This window comes from Micropterus salmoides, unplaced genomic scaffold (genome assembly GCF_014851395.1).
Source record: "Micropterus salmoides isolate LMB-PRFRI ecotype aquatic unplaced genomic scaffold, ASM1485139v1 Ms_hic_scaffold_5, whole genome shotgun sequence".
NCBI lineage: Eukaryota > Metazoa > Chordata > Actinopteri > Centrarchiformes > Centrarchidae > Micropterus > Micropterus salmoides.
In genome coordinates, this window is record NW_024044237.1 from 15,457,751 (window position 1) to 15,475,213 (window position 17,463).

Sequence of the window (17,463 nt, forward strand, 5' to 3'; positions counted from 1 at the left end):
ACTACAGCAGTACATAACTTGCCGTAGCCCCGCTGCTTTGCACTGTGCAGATCTTTTAAAATTAGTCCCATCCAGCTGGGACTCGTAACATAAGCAGTTCTCTCCCACATCACCAGAGCTTTAATTTTTCATACCGTGTCTGTTTATTTGATGCATCACAGTTTAACAAGCTGATTCAGTTTTGCCAACTGACTCTCAAACAAACAGTTCTCACGCGGTGGAGAATGCTTCACCTTGAGAAATGCTCTGCTTTGTTCCTATTTTGGAAATGCACACCCTATTCATGTGACAGCTGGTTTTGATGGGACATGGCCTGATTAACATTGAGTAGGCACTGAAAGGAAATAACTGCAATGAATGGAGAAAAATGGAGAAACATAATTCTGGTAGATAATCACACAGCTCATTTAGCAGGCCTGTGTTATGTAAGCTTTGTTTTTAGCATGGTATTTCCCCATTCGCCTGTGATTGGCCCAGCCCATAGTGGGGAGTTCAGTTTGTGGGTCAGATGAAATGTCTTGCCGTATATCCTGCTGCTGACTTTAGTCTGTGCCCATTCTGTTCTTTACAGCTCTTTGACAAAATAAAAAATGTTGTGGACCATGTGACAATAAAAAAAAAAAAAAAACATATCTGAAACATTGTTGATAATGCACACTGTCAGTTACTGGAATTTCTTGGCGGCTTCAGACTCGATTGTGCGTAACGGAGGAACGTTGTTTGCACGAGTTATAAAACTCAATGGAGCTGCTCTCACATCTCACATTCAGACAAAGCAGTATTGTTCAGCATGTAGTGTTCATGTGCATGTTTGTGAGTAATGTACGGTTCAGGTTTTCACACAAATAGGTCATTCATTCAGGCTTTCACTGAAGTCATTTCAATGGAGATGGATTCATAACTTTGGTTTAGTTTGTCTGTTTATTAGTCACATGTAACCATTCATTCTCTTAGCTAGAGCTGAAAGGATTAGTTTATTAATTGATCAACAGAAAACTAATCAGCGACTTAAGTCATTTTTCAAGCAAACTTGCTAGGCATTGCCTAGTTTTAGTTTCTTATATGTGAGGACTTGCCGCTTATCTAATGTAATAGTAAACTGAATTTGGATTTTAGACTGTTGATGGGACGAAAACAAGCATTTTGATGATATCCCTGAGGCCTGAAGAAATTGTGATGGGCATTTTTCATAATTTTCTGACATTTTAAGGACCAAACAGTTCATAGATTCAGATTATTCAATGTTGAAAATGTTCGTTAGTTGCAGCCTTTATAGGAACTCTGACTTGCTGGCTCAGAGCACGCTATGCAGTCAGACCCTGGGCTGAATGAACCAGTGCCTGGGCAAGTTGAAGAGCACATCTGACAGTGTCTTCACTAAGGTGGTAAAACTCCAGACAATTTCACATGTGGGAATATTGAGTCAACTTTGGAAAACTGCTGTGACTCACTGCTGATTAAAGGCCTTTTCTCACCTGAAAGTCCAAACCAAGGTCTTAACCAGGGTTTGTGTTTTTGTTACATTCTATAATATTTGAATGAATGGAGAAAAGTGAATGAACACAGTGTTTCCTCTAGGATTTTTTTCCGAAGAAATAGTCACACTTCACAAAACAAATAAACTTCAGTGTTTCCCCTAGGATGGAGTTGTAGTAGCGGAGGTGAAGCAAAATTTTTGTCTGACTATAAAACCCCAACACACTCACCTCAGTCTGAAGGGGAGGGGGATGTTAGCTAACTTAGCGCTAACGGCTTCACTTTTCCAGCAGGTGGGAAACAACAGAATTTTCTTGGTCATGAGAAGCTGACACACTGTAACAGACACCGTACATTTACTGCCAGAATATTTTCCTCCGCTCACGTTCACAGTCACTTTCTGCCACTCGGACAATCAGTCTACTGGAGGAAATACAACCTTTAGATCTGGAGAAAGTAATTTGGTTGGTTCTGTTGCTCCATAGTGATTTTACATTGATGGCACCGCATGTTTTGGCCATCACCCCCTAAGCCTTAACGGCAGGAAAACGCTGTTAATATGTAATGTATATAATCATTATAGATACAACTGTTCATGTTTGCCTTTTGTGTCTTCATTTTACAGCTTCTGACATTTATCAGTAGACATTAATATAAAAAACAGGCAACATGAGAAACCTCCTCCCTTCTGAGGTGCATTTTATTTGCACATTAAAATTCTAAAAGAAACGTCTCCTCATTAGCTTAAAAGGACTAGTTTGCATCACTAAGTAGTTTACTAACCTCAGCTCCTCAAGTCACCTCCGTCCTTTCTTTTCTAAAACTACTTTTTCAGACAGAAAACTGAAAAATAATTTAATCAGTCTGTACAGGACAGAGCTGCAGGCTACATCAGATTAGTCTAAGTCTGTACCTGATGTTCTCAACATTGGACAAGTAGGCAGTAATACAGCTTCCAGTTACTTTCTATAAATTGAGCTAATGTTAAGTTACATAGCAGCTGTGTAGCTGCTGTACAAGCTTTCCTGCTCAGCTCAGTCTGAAGGGGAGGGGGGATGTTGGCTAACTTAGCGCTAACCGGCTTCACTTTTCCAGCAGGTGGGAAACAACAGAATTTTCTTGGTCTTGAGAAGCTGACACACTGTAACAGACACCGTACATTTACTGCCAGAATATTTTCCTCCGCTCACAGTCACTTTCTGCCACTCGGACAATCGAACACTCGCTTCGCACCTGCTGATTCAGAGTTACGCTGCTCTTATAACACCATCTATCACGTATGTTCTGCATAGAACGAGGGAGGAATCGAGCCAAGCATTGAGTGTTGCCATGCTTGCACAGTGTGTGAGTGAAAACATTTGTTACAACATAGTTTAATGATCGTGGGAAATTTTAGTAGTGGCGCAACGCCGCTGCTGAATGCATATAGAGAAAACACTGAAACATAACCTGCATAAAATAAACAACTAACATACTTTAGACGCAATACTGCATAACCATCTATAAGGCCTCATGAAATCAGGGAGAAGATAAGGAAGGTTTGGGTTTGGCTCGCTGGCCGTTTAGCGTTAGCTGTATTTGTGCCTTTTGTTGTTCAACATGTTCACCAATCACAGATACAGTCTTTGATTATTAAGTTAGAACTTAGCATTAACAAATTACAACAATTTTCTTGCACAAGGATTTAATGAATAAAAACAACCTGTAGAAATAAAACTGCTGTAACTGGATTTAATATTCAACTAGTGGTAAAATAGTAGGCTATTATATGAAATCATAAATTAATATAGTAATTAGTATATTAACATTATACTAACAGTATATTATTAACTGAACATTATACTTTTTATTTAATGTTATATTATCATACTAATACACTCATTTATCTTAATTCCTCCAGTTTGTAGATAGTGTCTCTGCAGTGGACAGATTTAGCCAGAGTCAGAATGCCATTGTGCCAATATGTGCTCCTTCTAACCTCCTGAGAGCAACATGCTCCCCTTGTTCTATTTTACACCTGTTTTACTAAAGTTATTGTTTTAAATATTGTTCAGTAATCAAAAACTACAAGTCCCACATGCCACAATCTGAAGTGCGTCAATCACAGTAGAGTTTTCTGTGATGAGTGTTTTTAAAGAGCTGTTTACAATATGACAAAATCAGTATTTTTCTCCAGTAACAGAGAGAGCATCCTCTGCTCTCTCTGGAGGACCATGTTTTACAGCTAATTCCATTTTCATCAAATTCTGAAATTCCTTATGGTGTAAATCATAGGGCCCTATATCTTTTGGGGATAGTCACCATTTTCAAATTTGTTACACACACTCTTTGAAGAATGTTAAAAATTCCCCAGTGACTATCTAATAGTATTTGCTTGAAATGCCCATCATAACTATCTTATGTAAACATCACAGACAGTAGTCTTGTTAATGCATTTTATTGAAGAAATGTAGCTATGAAACCTTCCCTCAGGGTTCTGTTTGATAACTGCAGGGCCTTTATGTAATAACCTGTTGAATGTGTGCGTTTCATTATGACAGGGTAAGCTCAGTGGTAGTGCTACATATGTATCAGGTCTGTCTAAGCTTAGAATAAAGAGCCTTATCAAACCATTGCAGCGACCAGAGTGATAGGCCTTGATTGGGGGTGCTGTGACTGATGTAAAAATGGTGTCTGTCACAGCTGTTAGATGTATCAGCTGTGGTTTGGTGCCTGGTTTGATACATGAGGAGTTTATGCTCTTAGTCCATTTATATATAGCTATGTATTTATATAAAGCTATATTTAGTGTATAAATAGCCTCAGCTCTCAGTCTTGGCTCTGTGTTTTGTTGACAGTAATCTTTCGTCTGAGTCTCTATTCAGTGCACATTCTTGTTCTGGCACACTCCTCACATCTACCTCACTCTCCCCGTCCCCTGTTCACGCTTCCTGCAACCAAGGGCAAAGGCATTGACTGTCAGCAGAAGCTTTCAGTTGCAGTAAATCACCTTTTTATGAATTTTCTTGTGTGTATAGTACGTGATGTGTGTGTCTGTAAGCTTTGTGTATTATGCATGAGTGTGTAGGTGTCTGCGTGTGGGTGTGTCATGTGTGCTGTGGCAGGCAGACTACAGAGCGCTGCTGTGAAGCTCTCACTCTCCTGACCTACTTTCCCTCCCGCCTGCCCACAGCTGGCGCCGTGTGAACGCAGATGCCAGCCATTCCAGTTGTTTTCGCGTTATTATCGCATTCCTCTATAATCACAGTTAAAATTTTTTTTTGTATTTAGTTTTTGTTGTGTTTTGACACTGTACAGGCTTGTAGAAATTCCCCAGGTTATTGAGGTTAAGAAGACACAGCTAAGTATGTATTGTTTGTGCCTTTCTTCTTAACTTCTGTGTACAGTTGTCGAGTCAGCAAAGTCAGACTTTGGGAGTGAGTTCCTCCTACATCCAGTGCATCCAGCTAAAGGTATTACGGTTATGCACACAGTGGCAGCAGCAAGCCTTAAATTCATTTTACAGGCCAAGAAGTGGCCTCCCACCTAAACACAGTCAGTAACGGCTCCTCTTATGGAAACTCAAATGGAAACTCAAATCCTTTGTGGTTGTTTTTCTTGTGCTCTCTGCCATGGCTTAGGTTTAGACTTCTCCTCTGGTGTTTGAAGACAGGCAGTAGCTGCTGCTCTGGGCTACAAAATGTAGCTGTTATTGAAACAGGTTTGTCAATACAAGAGCAAGGAGGAGACAATCACTCTCTGCAGGCAGAGACATGCAGAGTGTCGCATGTAAGATAATCTCGCTAATGGCAAAAGTTATGATCCAAACCAAATGGCCCTAAAAACTCTTGATGTCACGGTACAACTGCTCTCAAGGGTACTATATCTCCACTGTATTAGCTTTCTGTGGCCGCATGGCTTATGTTTAGTGGAGATGTTGCACTAATGTTAAGTACGTATAAAGACATATTTTCTGTTTTTATTTGAGGGGCACATGAGCCAGATATTTTAGAAAAGTCCTGCCCAGTCTTTAGCCAAACAACCCAAATCTCTCCACTCCCTCATAGAAGCTGCGTTGTTGTTCTGCATGTACGAGTGATTCAGAGCGTGCAGACCAGTTCCCCTTTCTATTTTGGTGGCTCTTACCTCGGGGAAGGAGCACTTCCTTCTGCTCTCTTCTTCACGCTCACAGAGTTTGGGTTGAAGATGAGATGTGCAATGCTGATCCACATCAGTAGCAGTGGAAATTAGGAATTTTTTGCATGCAGCCACTCAGCCAGATTTTTCTTTATTTAGGGGGCCACATTTGAGCCAGAGACAACAAGTTAAACAAAACTATTGTTCATATTTTTCTCTGAGAAGACTCATTTATAGTGGCTGGGCATGAAGTAGGTCAAGTAGAATGATGTAGACTAATATGTGGAATAAATGCAAAAGCACAAAATTTTCATAAAAAGAAATAGCTGGGCATTGCAGTGATATAGCTCTAACAGCTGCTCGTCTGAATTGACAAAGTGAGGATATAGGAAATGTAGAGCCAAGCTACTCGTGACGCTCATGGCTTATAGGGGATTATGAATTGTTAAGCAGGACACTGGGCCACTGGCATTATTGTAAGTGCTTGAAGTGGCTTCTTTTTTTTAAACCCAGGCTGATTGATCACAATCCTGCAGACCTGAGTGGTTAACTTTCTCAGCAGTGCTCTTGCTGCAGTCAAGGCCCATCTCAGGGTGTCGTCTCTGCCTTTGTGCCGTGGCTTTGCTCTGACCGATAGTAAACTCAGAGGGAATGCGAGAACTTCCTGTCGATGGCAAGCACGCACTTCAACAGATGGTTTCAGAAAGAGGAAATTCGGTTCCCCCACATTGCCTTGCAGCTTCGATTGGTTTGTGTCTGACAGTCCACAAAAACAGATTTGTAACTTGGCTTATGTCTTAGTTAAATGTCATTAGCTGAATCCAGGTTGAGTTTTGAGAAAATACTGAAATGCATTGACTTCAGGATTAAAACATATAGAGGCTGCAGTAATTGGCTTTGACCCAGTAGCCTAAAGCCTTCTAGTAAAGCTGTCCTGACACCATCCCTAGGCCAGTGAAGGACAAACTGGTTACACCTCCACACCCTCTGACATCATCAGCATCGCTCTGTCCACCCGGTTGGTCACCACACCCTCCTTTTGGGGCTGAGGGGCTTTTGTTTGTGTGTGCCGTGTGCATATACTGTATATGTGTGTGCACTCCCTTCTTAGCAGCGTGTTAAGGAAACCCAGCATAATTCTGTGTGGGACAGATGGTATAGTGGTTACATCATTGCAGCAGCACAGCTTTTGTGTGAACTGTATTTACCATATGACCGTTCACCCAGGTGACTGCTGGTTGTGTTTACTGGAGGACTGAATGAAGAACTGAGAATTATTATTCAGTTGATAATATAACATTGATATTGTTATGAATGCAAACTGTGAACCAGAATGCCTTAATATGAGAAGTTTGTCCCAACACACAATTATCTTTAAAGAGAACGCATAAACATTTTTTAAATTATTGCCCATACTCAATTGGCTGCAGTGACGTAGTTTGTGTTTCTATAACTAACCTTAAAGCAGCATTAGTTTAGGGCAGTGGATCAAGCTGTCATCACAACATTGACATATTACCGCTGTTTTGGCAAACTTGTTAGCAAACATTTGCCTATTCACACATTCAGTCATGTTTCTGGCCAGGACAGCAGGCCTCACAGCAAAAAGATTCTGAGCAGGGCTCAACAATAAGGATTGTCCAGGAATGTAACGTCAGGCTAGTAAACCTAATCACATGCCAGTCAAGCGGTAAAAAGCAACAAGACATCGTTTTTGCCGGAGGTGAGAGTGAGCCTTCTCGCTTCCTTCTCATCTCTGTTGAGAATTGCACATGCCCAGTACCGATCGGGCACTCTGAGAAAATGGCAGCAGGTAAAGACAAAGTTTATGAGCTAAAGCGAAAGTGAGCATTTGATCTATCCTGGAAACAAGTTGGGTGGCTTTAGAGGATGTGGGCGAAACTATTTGTTGTGGGCGCTTTTCTTTTGTTATTTGAGATTCAGTTCGGGTGGCTTCTCAACTGATTATTGAATCATTAAAGTCTAGGGGGCAGCCCTAGTCTACACATATGTAAATCTGAGCTAAATTATACAGTGTAATGTTCACTAGTTGCTAACTTTCTCTGTTTGCCGTTGGTGGAAGCGTACAGTGGGATTTTGGAGCTTTATTTGATGAAAAACAGCTGTCGGCTGCTGCTGCTGCAGACAGTGCGCAGATGAGATCTATGAGACAAATTATAAGTCAAGTTATGGGCTATAAAACCAAAACAATTCACTGAAAGAAGCTAAAACCGCAGAGCTGGGTGATAACACTCAATTTGATTATCACTATTAACCTCTGTCAAAAAACACAGAACTATTTGATTAATAGTTAATATAAAAATATCACTTTCATGTTGCAGTCCAGCAGGCTTGTGTGTCTGTTACATACAACCTTCTGTACTTTGACTTAAGTGCTGTCCACAACGAATAGTGTTCTTAATTTGGAGCTGCTATAATTTTATCACTTGCACCTGCCTGGAATACTAATACAGGAATGCTCAAGGAGGTTTAACGTTACTTTATGGCACTACCCAGAAAGAATACATCAGTAGTTTTTTTTTACTTGCTTCCTTAATCCTTCATAACATGGTGCAACTTTTTTATCAGTTTTAGATTTGTTGGTGTAACTTGTGTAAATGTTCATTATTTATGATTCTGTGGCGATCACAAACAAAACTGTTGCAGGACCAAAGACGACGCTGTGGTGGGAAACGTTCTGGTTTAGACAAGACAACTACAACAGTAAAAGTATGATCATAGGTTCACTGATAGTGTATTGGATTTGTTATCTATAGTAATAGTTAATTTTATGTTTCCTATTTCCACTTTTACAAATGAATGATAATGCAGCTTCTGTCTGTAAAAGTAATGTACCTGCGTAGGTTGCGTTTTTCTTTTCTTCTTTTGTTAAAATGATGAATCCAATTTCCAAGTCTAAAAAGGAGTTCTTTGATTTTCACTGTAGCTATAAATTTTATAATAATTTTCCTTCTGCTCAGGTTGTCCACTTCAAACAATGATAAATTGTGCACACAATATGGTGTGTGATTTGTTTAGTGCTTCTGCATGAAACATCTTTTGTCCTTCAAAACTTTTGGTAAGAAGAATGTAAAGTGTTTTTTTTCTTTTAAAGCAGGCTGCCAGATTTATTTTAAAATGCTCGCTTGTCGGGTTTTCAATGACTTAGATAAATCTGCCGCAGGTTTCACCTGTCAAAGCTGGACCAGAAGGGTGCTGTTCAGTGTTATCAGAAGGGTTGAAAGTACACTCTAGGGTTAGAATGTCAGCTGTACGAAACAATGCAGAGTGCAGCCAAAGACAATCAGGAAATAAAAGCTCACAAACTATCAGCACACAGGCAAATGGACTTATTGACCACAGTGTGTTGTCAGTGGTGCTCAGAAAGCTCTCAGTCCTGCCATGGCTAGACAGTCTCGTCTGAGGTTTATCCCTAATGGGGTTTGTTTTATATGGCTACTGAATGCTTCTGGGCTGGATGCTTTGATGCTTCACTCAGGTTTTCCCATCCTGCCACACCCACTGACTGCTGGGGCCTGGCCTGCTTTTTATGCTAATACCTCATGTTGTATAACTAAGAGTGAATTTGGCTCCCTGGCTCAAATCTGCACAAGTGTGTGTGCAGTGACAGTTTAGAGCAGCTCTTATTAAATAAGTATGCTTGTTGTCATTGCCGTGGCAGACGTGTAGACACAGAACAGACACAGTTGGTGTTGCACGTCTCAAGTTCAATAACCTCTCAGTATGGTTGGCATTGTGTTGTTGCTGTGGCCGCTGGGTTAGAAGGGGGGTGTGGACCTCTGGGGCATGAATACTGCAAAGCTTGACGTCCTCTAGTGTTCATTTTGAAAAAGTGCATTTCGGTCGACTGGGTCTGGAAACATTTGCGTTTCAATCAAAGGAAGGAGGTCCTTTTTATGATAACCACTGCATTTGAGATGTGACCACACATCTTCAGATAATTTAGGCTTTAAAGGCCCCATTGGACTCACTGATGATGGGATGGAACAAAGGCAAAATTGAGGAAAAAACAAGTACAAGGAACAAATTGACATTGATGGGAATTATGTGTTGTATCTGTGTAATTTGTTTATTTAAAGTTCTAGTACAGAGTTGTAAATATTAACTCCAGCTGAACTCTCAAACCTGACCGAATGCTTTCAGGAGTAGAGCAAGCAATATGTAGGGCAAACTGTGGATTGTGGATTTTTCTTGTAAACAAAAGTAATGTTTACATTTGGTGTTTCACAACAGACATACTTTGTGTGTATCCTTGAGGTCTAACTAACATGATGAATGCATTTCCTTCCTCCTAAAACATGTACAAAGCGGATTTTCCCAAAGGTTTTGAAAGCCTTATTATTTACATCCATGTTTACTAGCAAGCAGTTTTTTTGCATTGCTGCGTGTATATATATATTCACCTGTCCACCAAACCTACCTAATCTCTCCCACCCACCTCCCTCTCTGACTCATAGGTCTTCTTCTTCTATTATCCTCACTGTACCTCCTGGGTCCTGTTTCAGAAAGTGGGTTTAGTGAAAACTCTGAGTAAGTTGAGCCCGAGATGAGGGAAACTCTGGGTTTTCGGTTTCAGAGAGCAAGATCAGATAAGCTCTAGGTCTGTAACCCCGGCAACTTACGCTGTGAACCTAACCTGCTCGGGAGGTTTACTTCAACAAACGCTGAGTTTCTCTCTGACTCCTCCCCTCCTGCGGAGCTTGAAGCGGCTGTCTCACACACAGTGTCATTTCCTCAATTATACTGTCGATATCAAAGCACATATTGGAACGCAATTACGTCTTTGGAAACATCGAAATCACGGTTAAATAGGCTATTCGTTTTTTTTTTAACCCAAACATGATCTTGAACATCTGTCATCGATGTATGGAAAGAGAGTTGGACATCGTAAATTTATCCTCAGCACAGAATAAAATCTATAAGCTACACTGTCCTTCTTTATGACACAGTGACTCTGTGGACATTAAGGCAAAAAACTTACTGTGCGCTACAGTGCTGCAGTTTAAAGTTGGCTAATCTGTACAAAACTGATCAATGAACAGTAACCTTTCACATTGTAGTCGCACAGATCGAACATTGCTCAGCTGGATATGATGTGAATGTTTCTGAGTGAGGATGACTGTGGTCCAGCTGAAACAAATAAATGTAGCCTAGTTTAAAAGTGAGTTTTTTATTATCTGCTGATAGTCTGAATGTGTTTTGACAGCATTTCATAAAATACGAAATGAGCAAGATTTTATTAATGTAACAAAGACATCTAAAACTTCACAGTCAGTTTGAACCTAGACACATTTTACATTACAAAAAAAAACATTAATAGACCTACTGTCACTGAGACGGACTGTCACTTTACAATCACAGGTCCATGAGGAGCCTAAACTGTTTCTAATCTCTTCGATTAATATTTTCATCTTCAGTTTTTGCCACCAGCATTTAGTCCTGTTAGGTTACAGCTGAATAAACAGGCCTGTAGCCTATTTAAAATGAATAACAGGCTGTAGGATAATCCCAGCACTTCATCATTCATTAAGGAAATTCCAGTCTGGAAATAATGAATGAGCAACGCTGTATAAAATGTAATATTGTTAACGTATCGATCCTCCACTCCTACGTTAGAGCCAATCATCGTCCGTGTTGGCAACATTCATATTTCTAGCTCCACATGATTAAAATGGAGGCTCTGCCTTTATTTACCTGTTGCCATGGTGAATCGTAGTATCGGAGCTCCATTGATGATGGTTTTTTTTCATCCCCACGCACGCGCTTCCATCAGGCTCAACATACTCAGAGTTGATTGAACTTATTCTGATCGGCCTTTCTGAAATGGGAAAACTCTGAGTTTGACAGCTCAGAGTTCGTCAACCCAGCGTACAGGGTTACATTCAGAGTTTGTTGAACCTGCTTTCTGAAACAGGGCCCTGCTCGTTTGACCACCATGGGGTCCAGAGCCTTCAGCCGCGCTGCCCCTCGTCTCTGGAACTCGTCTCTTCCACCAGACATCTGCAACATTGACTCACTTTCCATTTTTAAATCCCGCCTGAAAACACATCTTTTTAAACTGGCATATCCCACGTGATCACTCTTTCTCACTCTTCGTTTCCAGTTGTTATGTACCCTGATTTTATGCACTGTAATTATAGTTGTTAATCTTATCGATTATTGCTGTACTGTTATGTTTTGTGAGGTGACCTTGAGTGTTCAGAAAGGCGCCTATAAATAAAATGTATTATTATTATTATTATATTAGCATTACCGTCACCTGTAGATCAGTGGAATAGTGTATTGACAGGAATGTGTATTGTGTGCACGTGTGTTGGGGATCCACGCATAGAAAAACAGCTCCATAGCACTACTAGAGGTTAAAAACACAACAACAAAAACCAGGGACCTTTTAAGAGAGACTGACATTTCTCTGCTCTGTCTCCACCCTCTCTCCAGTGCCATCTCCAGACAGGAAGGGGTCACCGCTACATCGTCAGCACAGGGAAAGAGCGGGACTCATAAAATTTGCCTGGTGTGCTCTGATGAGGCGTCAGGCTGCCACTACGGCGTTCTCACCTGTGGCAGCTGCAAGGTGTTTTTTAAGAGAGCAGTGGAAGGTACAAAGCCATAAGACATCATTATTTCCTCACTGATTTATTCATCGCCTGTGATAAACTCATTCATCACCTATCTGTGTCACATAAGTTTGCTCAAATGCTAGACTCATTACAACTTTAAGTTGGTGGCATGATCATTACAAAGTAAAGTAATGTGATACAACTAATTAGTTTCTCCCCCTAGAGTGTTTGCCACAGCAGTGAAGGTAAATAACAGATTAATCTTCCTCTTCTTTGTACCTCAGGGCAGCATAATTACCTGTGTGCTGGGAGGAATGACTGCATAATTGACAAGATCAGGAGGAAGAACTGCCCAGCCTGCCGTTTCCGCAAGTGTCTAATGGCAGGCATGAACCTGGAAGGTACATATTAACCACACGGATAACAGAAAACTGTGTAGCCTTGAGTTGGTTTAATTGCTTCGTTCTCCTCTTCACCTTTTGTCTCGATTTCCCTTAACTCTCCTCTGCGTGTTCATCCCTGTTTTCTCTTCTGCAGCGCGCAAAACCAAGAAGTTGAACCGCCTAAAGGGCGTCCTGCCGAGCAACCCACCCGAACCGACTCCTTCCCCGCCAGTTGAGGCTCGGTCCCTTGTACCCAAGTGCATGCCTCAGCTTGTCCCCACGATGCTGTCCCTGCTGAAGGCCATCGAGCCAGACACCATCTATGCCGGCTACGACAGCACCCTGCCCGACACCTCCACCCGCCTCATGACCACCCTCAACAGGCTGGGCGGCCGGCAGGTCATCTCTGCTGTCAAGTGGGCAAAGGCTCTGCCAGGTTGGTAGTGTAAATCTGTCTTTTGCTGTGGATGTAGTTTACATTGAGGTTAATCTGCAGCTGCATGAAGTTTCAAAAGAAAACAGTTTTATTTTATTATTTATATTTCACTTTTTTTAACATTCAACACAGATATGCCATATTGCCATTGGTCTTCTCTGTCTGTAATGACATCTATGTACATTTAAACTAAAAGAAAAGGGCGAGTTTAAATTGTGTGACACCGCACACAACGCAAAATGCAGACAGTATTTGCAATCACATTTTATTTTAACAGCGCACAGATTGGAAGCATGAACATTTGACAAGGGTTAGCCAAAAGCAGGAGATGTCTTAATGGATTGTAATATTCTCTGCTTTGGTTTGTGTAAACAAACTCACTGGCACTGTATCTTGATCTGCTCCATCTGGGGCTAACATGACACGTAGGCAAATCTAAATTACTTACTGTGTTTGTATGTTTTTTATTTGGTTACTCCTCATTGTCACTTTCAGCGGCACACCCTCTTGTACGTTGTGGTTGCATTGGTAGTTGAAGTATTTCCGTCTCTTTCCCTACAGGTTTCAGGAACTTGCACCTGGACGACCAGATGACTCTGCTGCAGTGCTCCTGGCTCTTCCTCATGTCTTTTGGTCTGGGCTGGAGGTCTTACCAGCAGTGCAACGGCAACATGCTCTGCTTTGCACCAGACCTCGTCATCAACGAGTATGTACAAGTCCATTGTCAATCTGTGTAAACATCTAACCCTTGTTGTTTAATTTGTTAACAAAGTAGTGTGACACTAATGTGTGATTATTAAGTATGGTTTTAATTCCATCAGTCAGCCAATGCATATATTTGTTTATGTCGATCAGTGCAGGGTGTGTGTGTGTGTGTGTGTGTGTGTGTGTGTGTACCTCATCAAACAGTGTCTGTCAGCTGTAATCAGTGTTTTATCCTCCTTATAGACTGAATGACTCTGTTTGTAAACAGCGCTCTGAGTGTAGTGAGCATTCAGCACAGCTACCATGCTTAGTGCTGGAATTGGCCTTTTGCTTCATAATCACAAGCTCTAAATTAATCTGATCATAATTAATATCTGGTGATATTATTTGTCAGACAACCTCCAAAGAATCATTTTGTCAGCTTGTTATATTTGCATTTGATTATGGCAGCCATTATTCAGTGTTTAGAATTCAACAATTTAATTTTTAAGGTGGTTTTTATTATATAATGACCAAGAATGTGACGTGTTTTGTCATGTTTAAATAAATTTTCGATTCACGTCTGCTCAACAAAGAGGCATGAAGGAGTCCTAGGGGTACGGTTCAGGAGTTTTTGCCCTCACTCGTTTGAAATATGCATTCTCAGCCTTCTACTCCAACAAACAAATAGACTGAATGTCATGTCTGGAAGAATGATTTAAAATAGGAGACCTTGAACATTTAATCTACTGAGGTATTGCTGGGAGTGGATTCATCTACCTGATTGAGACTGCACAAGCAGCCCCATAAATCAACTATCACTGGGGGAGAAACAAGAATGTGTTTCTGTCTGAATCCACCAGGGACGGATGAAGCTGCCCTACATGGCCGACCAGTGTGAGCAGATGCTGAAGATTTCCAGCGAGTTTGTCCGGCTGCAGGTTTCCCACGACGAGTATTTGTGCATGAAGGTCCTGCTGCTGCTCAGCACAGGTCAGAAAGCTGAACCACCCCGCACACCACCTTCCTCTATTACACGTCAAACCTGGTGTTAAGGCAGTCATTGCCAAAATACTTTACTCCAATCCAATGCAGTCCACGGATGCTGAAAGATAATGTTGATGTATGCGCTGGGCAAAACATCAGATCACAGCACTTTCCCAACTCATTTATTAACATGCAATGTAAATAATTGAATCTTCACAGATAAATCATTGATCCACAAAAATACCCACACTCACTTTCACCAGCCAGAGCACTTACGAGAAGATGCAGAAGTACACAAGTTTTTGTTGTTTCCTAAAGGTGATTTAGTGCAGGAGAATGAAAGGTGTAAACAAAGACTTCAATTATAGTGAAGCTGATTAAAAATACATTTAAAATCATTATGGCAGGTAGCTTAAACACAGCCTAAAGTCAACACAGCCCTCCTCATGATGTGCTGGTGGATGTCCAGTTAGTGCTTTGTGCTGCTAAATATTATTGGGAGTACACCCTGAAAATGACCTGTGATATTAATTAGTTTTAGCCCTTCACAGCACGGACATAATTTAAAATGCAAAGAACGTCCCTCCTCCTTTTTAAACCTGGAAGTTTTGTGTCAGTGTGTATTGGTACAAATGACTCCTCTCGGGTACCGTACATTATCCTTATCTCTGTCCCAGAGGTTGACCTTTAGTTTCCTCTCTCCTGCAGTGCCAAAGGATGGCCTGAAGAGCCAGGCGGTGTTCGACGATATCCGGATGTCGTACATTAAGGAGCTGGGGAAAGCCATCGTGAAGCGCGAGGAGAACTCCAGCCAGAACTGGCAGCGTTTCTATCAGCTCACCAAGTTGCTCGACTCCATGCATGAGGTACAGAGGCAAAATGCATGTTATCAGGTTATTGACTTCCTGCAGTCTGCAGCTTTCTTAATCCTTAAACAGTGATTCACTGCCTGTGACTGATTAATCAGCTAGTTTAAAGCATTGACGTGGTTCAAGTAGAATTTTTCCCCAATAATTAAGTTATTTTGATTTGCAGTATTGATAAGGTTGTGATAAATGGAATCGTAACCACTCAGCCATCTGCTTATTTTGTGAAAGCAGGCCTTCGTTAATACAGAATATTTTTCTTTACATGAAACATCAATGACTGATTATCTCAAACACGTGTGATGTTTCATCTACAGCAGCATTTAGGTGACGAAACGTAAGAGTTATACAAAGACAAAAAAAGTTCTGTATGCTATCATATCTGAACTAACTAGAATGCAATGTGTTTGTCTGTCTATCATCGTCTCATTAATAGGGTTGAGTTTTGTTTGGATTTTTTTACGATTTCAGTGCCAAATCGACCATTTTAAAACTGTTCTGGTGCCTGAACGGATACTTCAAAAGAAGGGGAGAAAGCTTTTTTTAATCATTTTTTTAATATTTAAAATTCTTTAATTGAACAATATATTAACTGTTTAAAGTATACTTAAATATAATATATACAAAACACAACTGTTGTATTTGGCCAAGGCAGAAAGGGCTGTTGATTGTCATTACTGTTTTCTCCAGTATTTCAGGAGGTCATTGAATGTGTCATGCCTGTCAGCAAATGTGTTTAAGTGTAGAAGCCTGTCAATCATTTATTTTCCTACCTGTGATTGGCAGAGTGTTAAGGGGGCGTTGTTGTTGTTGTTCCTGCTAGCCTGGGAGAGTGTGTGTTAGCCTCAGGACAGAGTTTGAAGACAGGAGAAGTTACATGTGTAGCTCTCTGCTGAGCCAGGTTTGTTTTGAGTACGCTGCGGCTCACGGTAGGCTGTGAGCCGCAGTAAGACTGAGCGAAAGCGACTGTCGTCTCGTAGCGTTTCATTGAGGGACACTACATTTGGTACTGCAGTGAATAGTGGCGCCTCTTAAGTCTTCTTACGTTGTAATTCGGTGTAGTAGGAACTGGTTCCATATTGGCACCGGGTTTTGGTACCCAGCCCTACTCATTAGGGCTGAACGATTTTGGAAAATATGTAATTGCGATTTTTTTTATTTTTTTTTTTTTTTTTTTTTAACCAATATTGCGATTGCGTTTAATATGCAATAAATTTTTAACCTCTTTACCTTCTGTATTATTCAAAATGGACAAGCAGTAAATCAGTGTATGGTATGACCAACACAATATTTGCTAGATTAAACATACACTGTTCTTTCTTGTGGGTCAGGCCTGTGTTGATGAATGATGAATTAGGTAGAATTATTATGAGCAATGGTGATGTATCAAATTATATAATGGAAAGATCTATAATATATAATATCAGGTCGGCCTACCTACAGACCACAAGAAAAACACCGTTCACCACAGTGTATTATACAGTAAGCGCTCAATACGAAACCCACAGTTCAACCACCAATTATGTCCTTATCTCAGTTCAAATATCCTAGTCCATCGTTCTGTATCCCAGTAAGCAAACAAAAATGTTCAGTTTGAGGATCAATTCAAAAGTTGGCCACAATCTTACCTTACACACTGTCTTTCTGTTGGACATTTTTCCTGTCCGTCAAAGCCGCAACAAGGCAAGGTACAGCGTAACGTGCAGACGAAGCATCAACTTCGTCAGACTACTTTCCTCTTGAGTGTAATCGCAGCCTTTGTGATTAGAAATCTTGTTATTACATTGCGATAATATCGCAAATGCAATTAATCATTCAGCCCTACTACTCATTAAGGTCCAGTATGCAAGTTTTAGTGACATCTAGTGGGAAGTTGCAAATTTTTTTGAAATGCAACAGAAACACAAGTAGTACTGACAGCCATAATTTCAGCT

The 17,463-nt window shown here is 40.7% G+C and overlaps 1 protein-coding gene across 2 annotated transcripts in view; it reads left to right on the plus strand.

Annotated features, from left to right (window-relative positions):
* The window catches only part of nr3c1 (nuclear receptor subfamily 3, group C, member 1 (glucocorticoid receptor)), a 70,555-nt gene that overhangs the window by 6,399 nt on the left and 46,693 nt on the right, over positions 1 to 17,463 (plus strand). For both annotated transcript variants that reach the window (XM_038699869.1, XM_038699870.1), the window contains exons 3-6: positions 12,052 to 12,212; positions 12,458 to 12,574; positions 12,711 to 12,992; positions 13,554 to 13,698. In XM_038699869.1, coding sequence (XP_038555797.1) covers positions 12,052 to 12,212; positions 12,458 to 12,574; positions 12,711 to 12,992; positions 13,554 to 13,698 — 705 coding nt within the window. The remainder of the gene's footprint in view (positions 1 to 12,051; positions 12,213 to 12,457; positions 12,575 to 12,710; positions 12,993 to 13,553; positions 13,699 to 17,463) is intronic.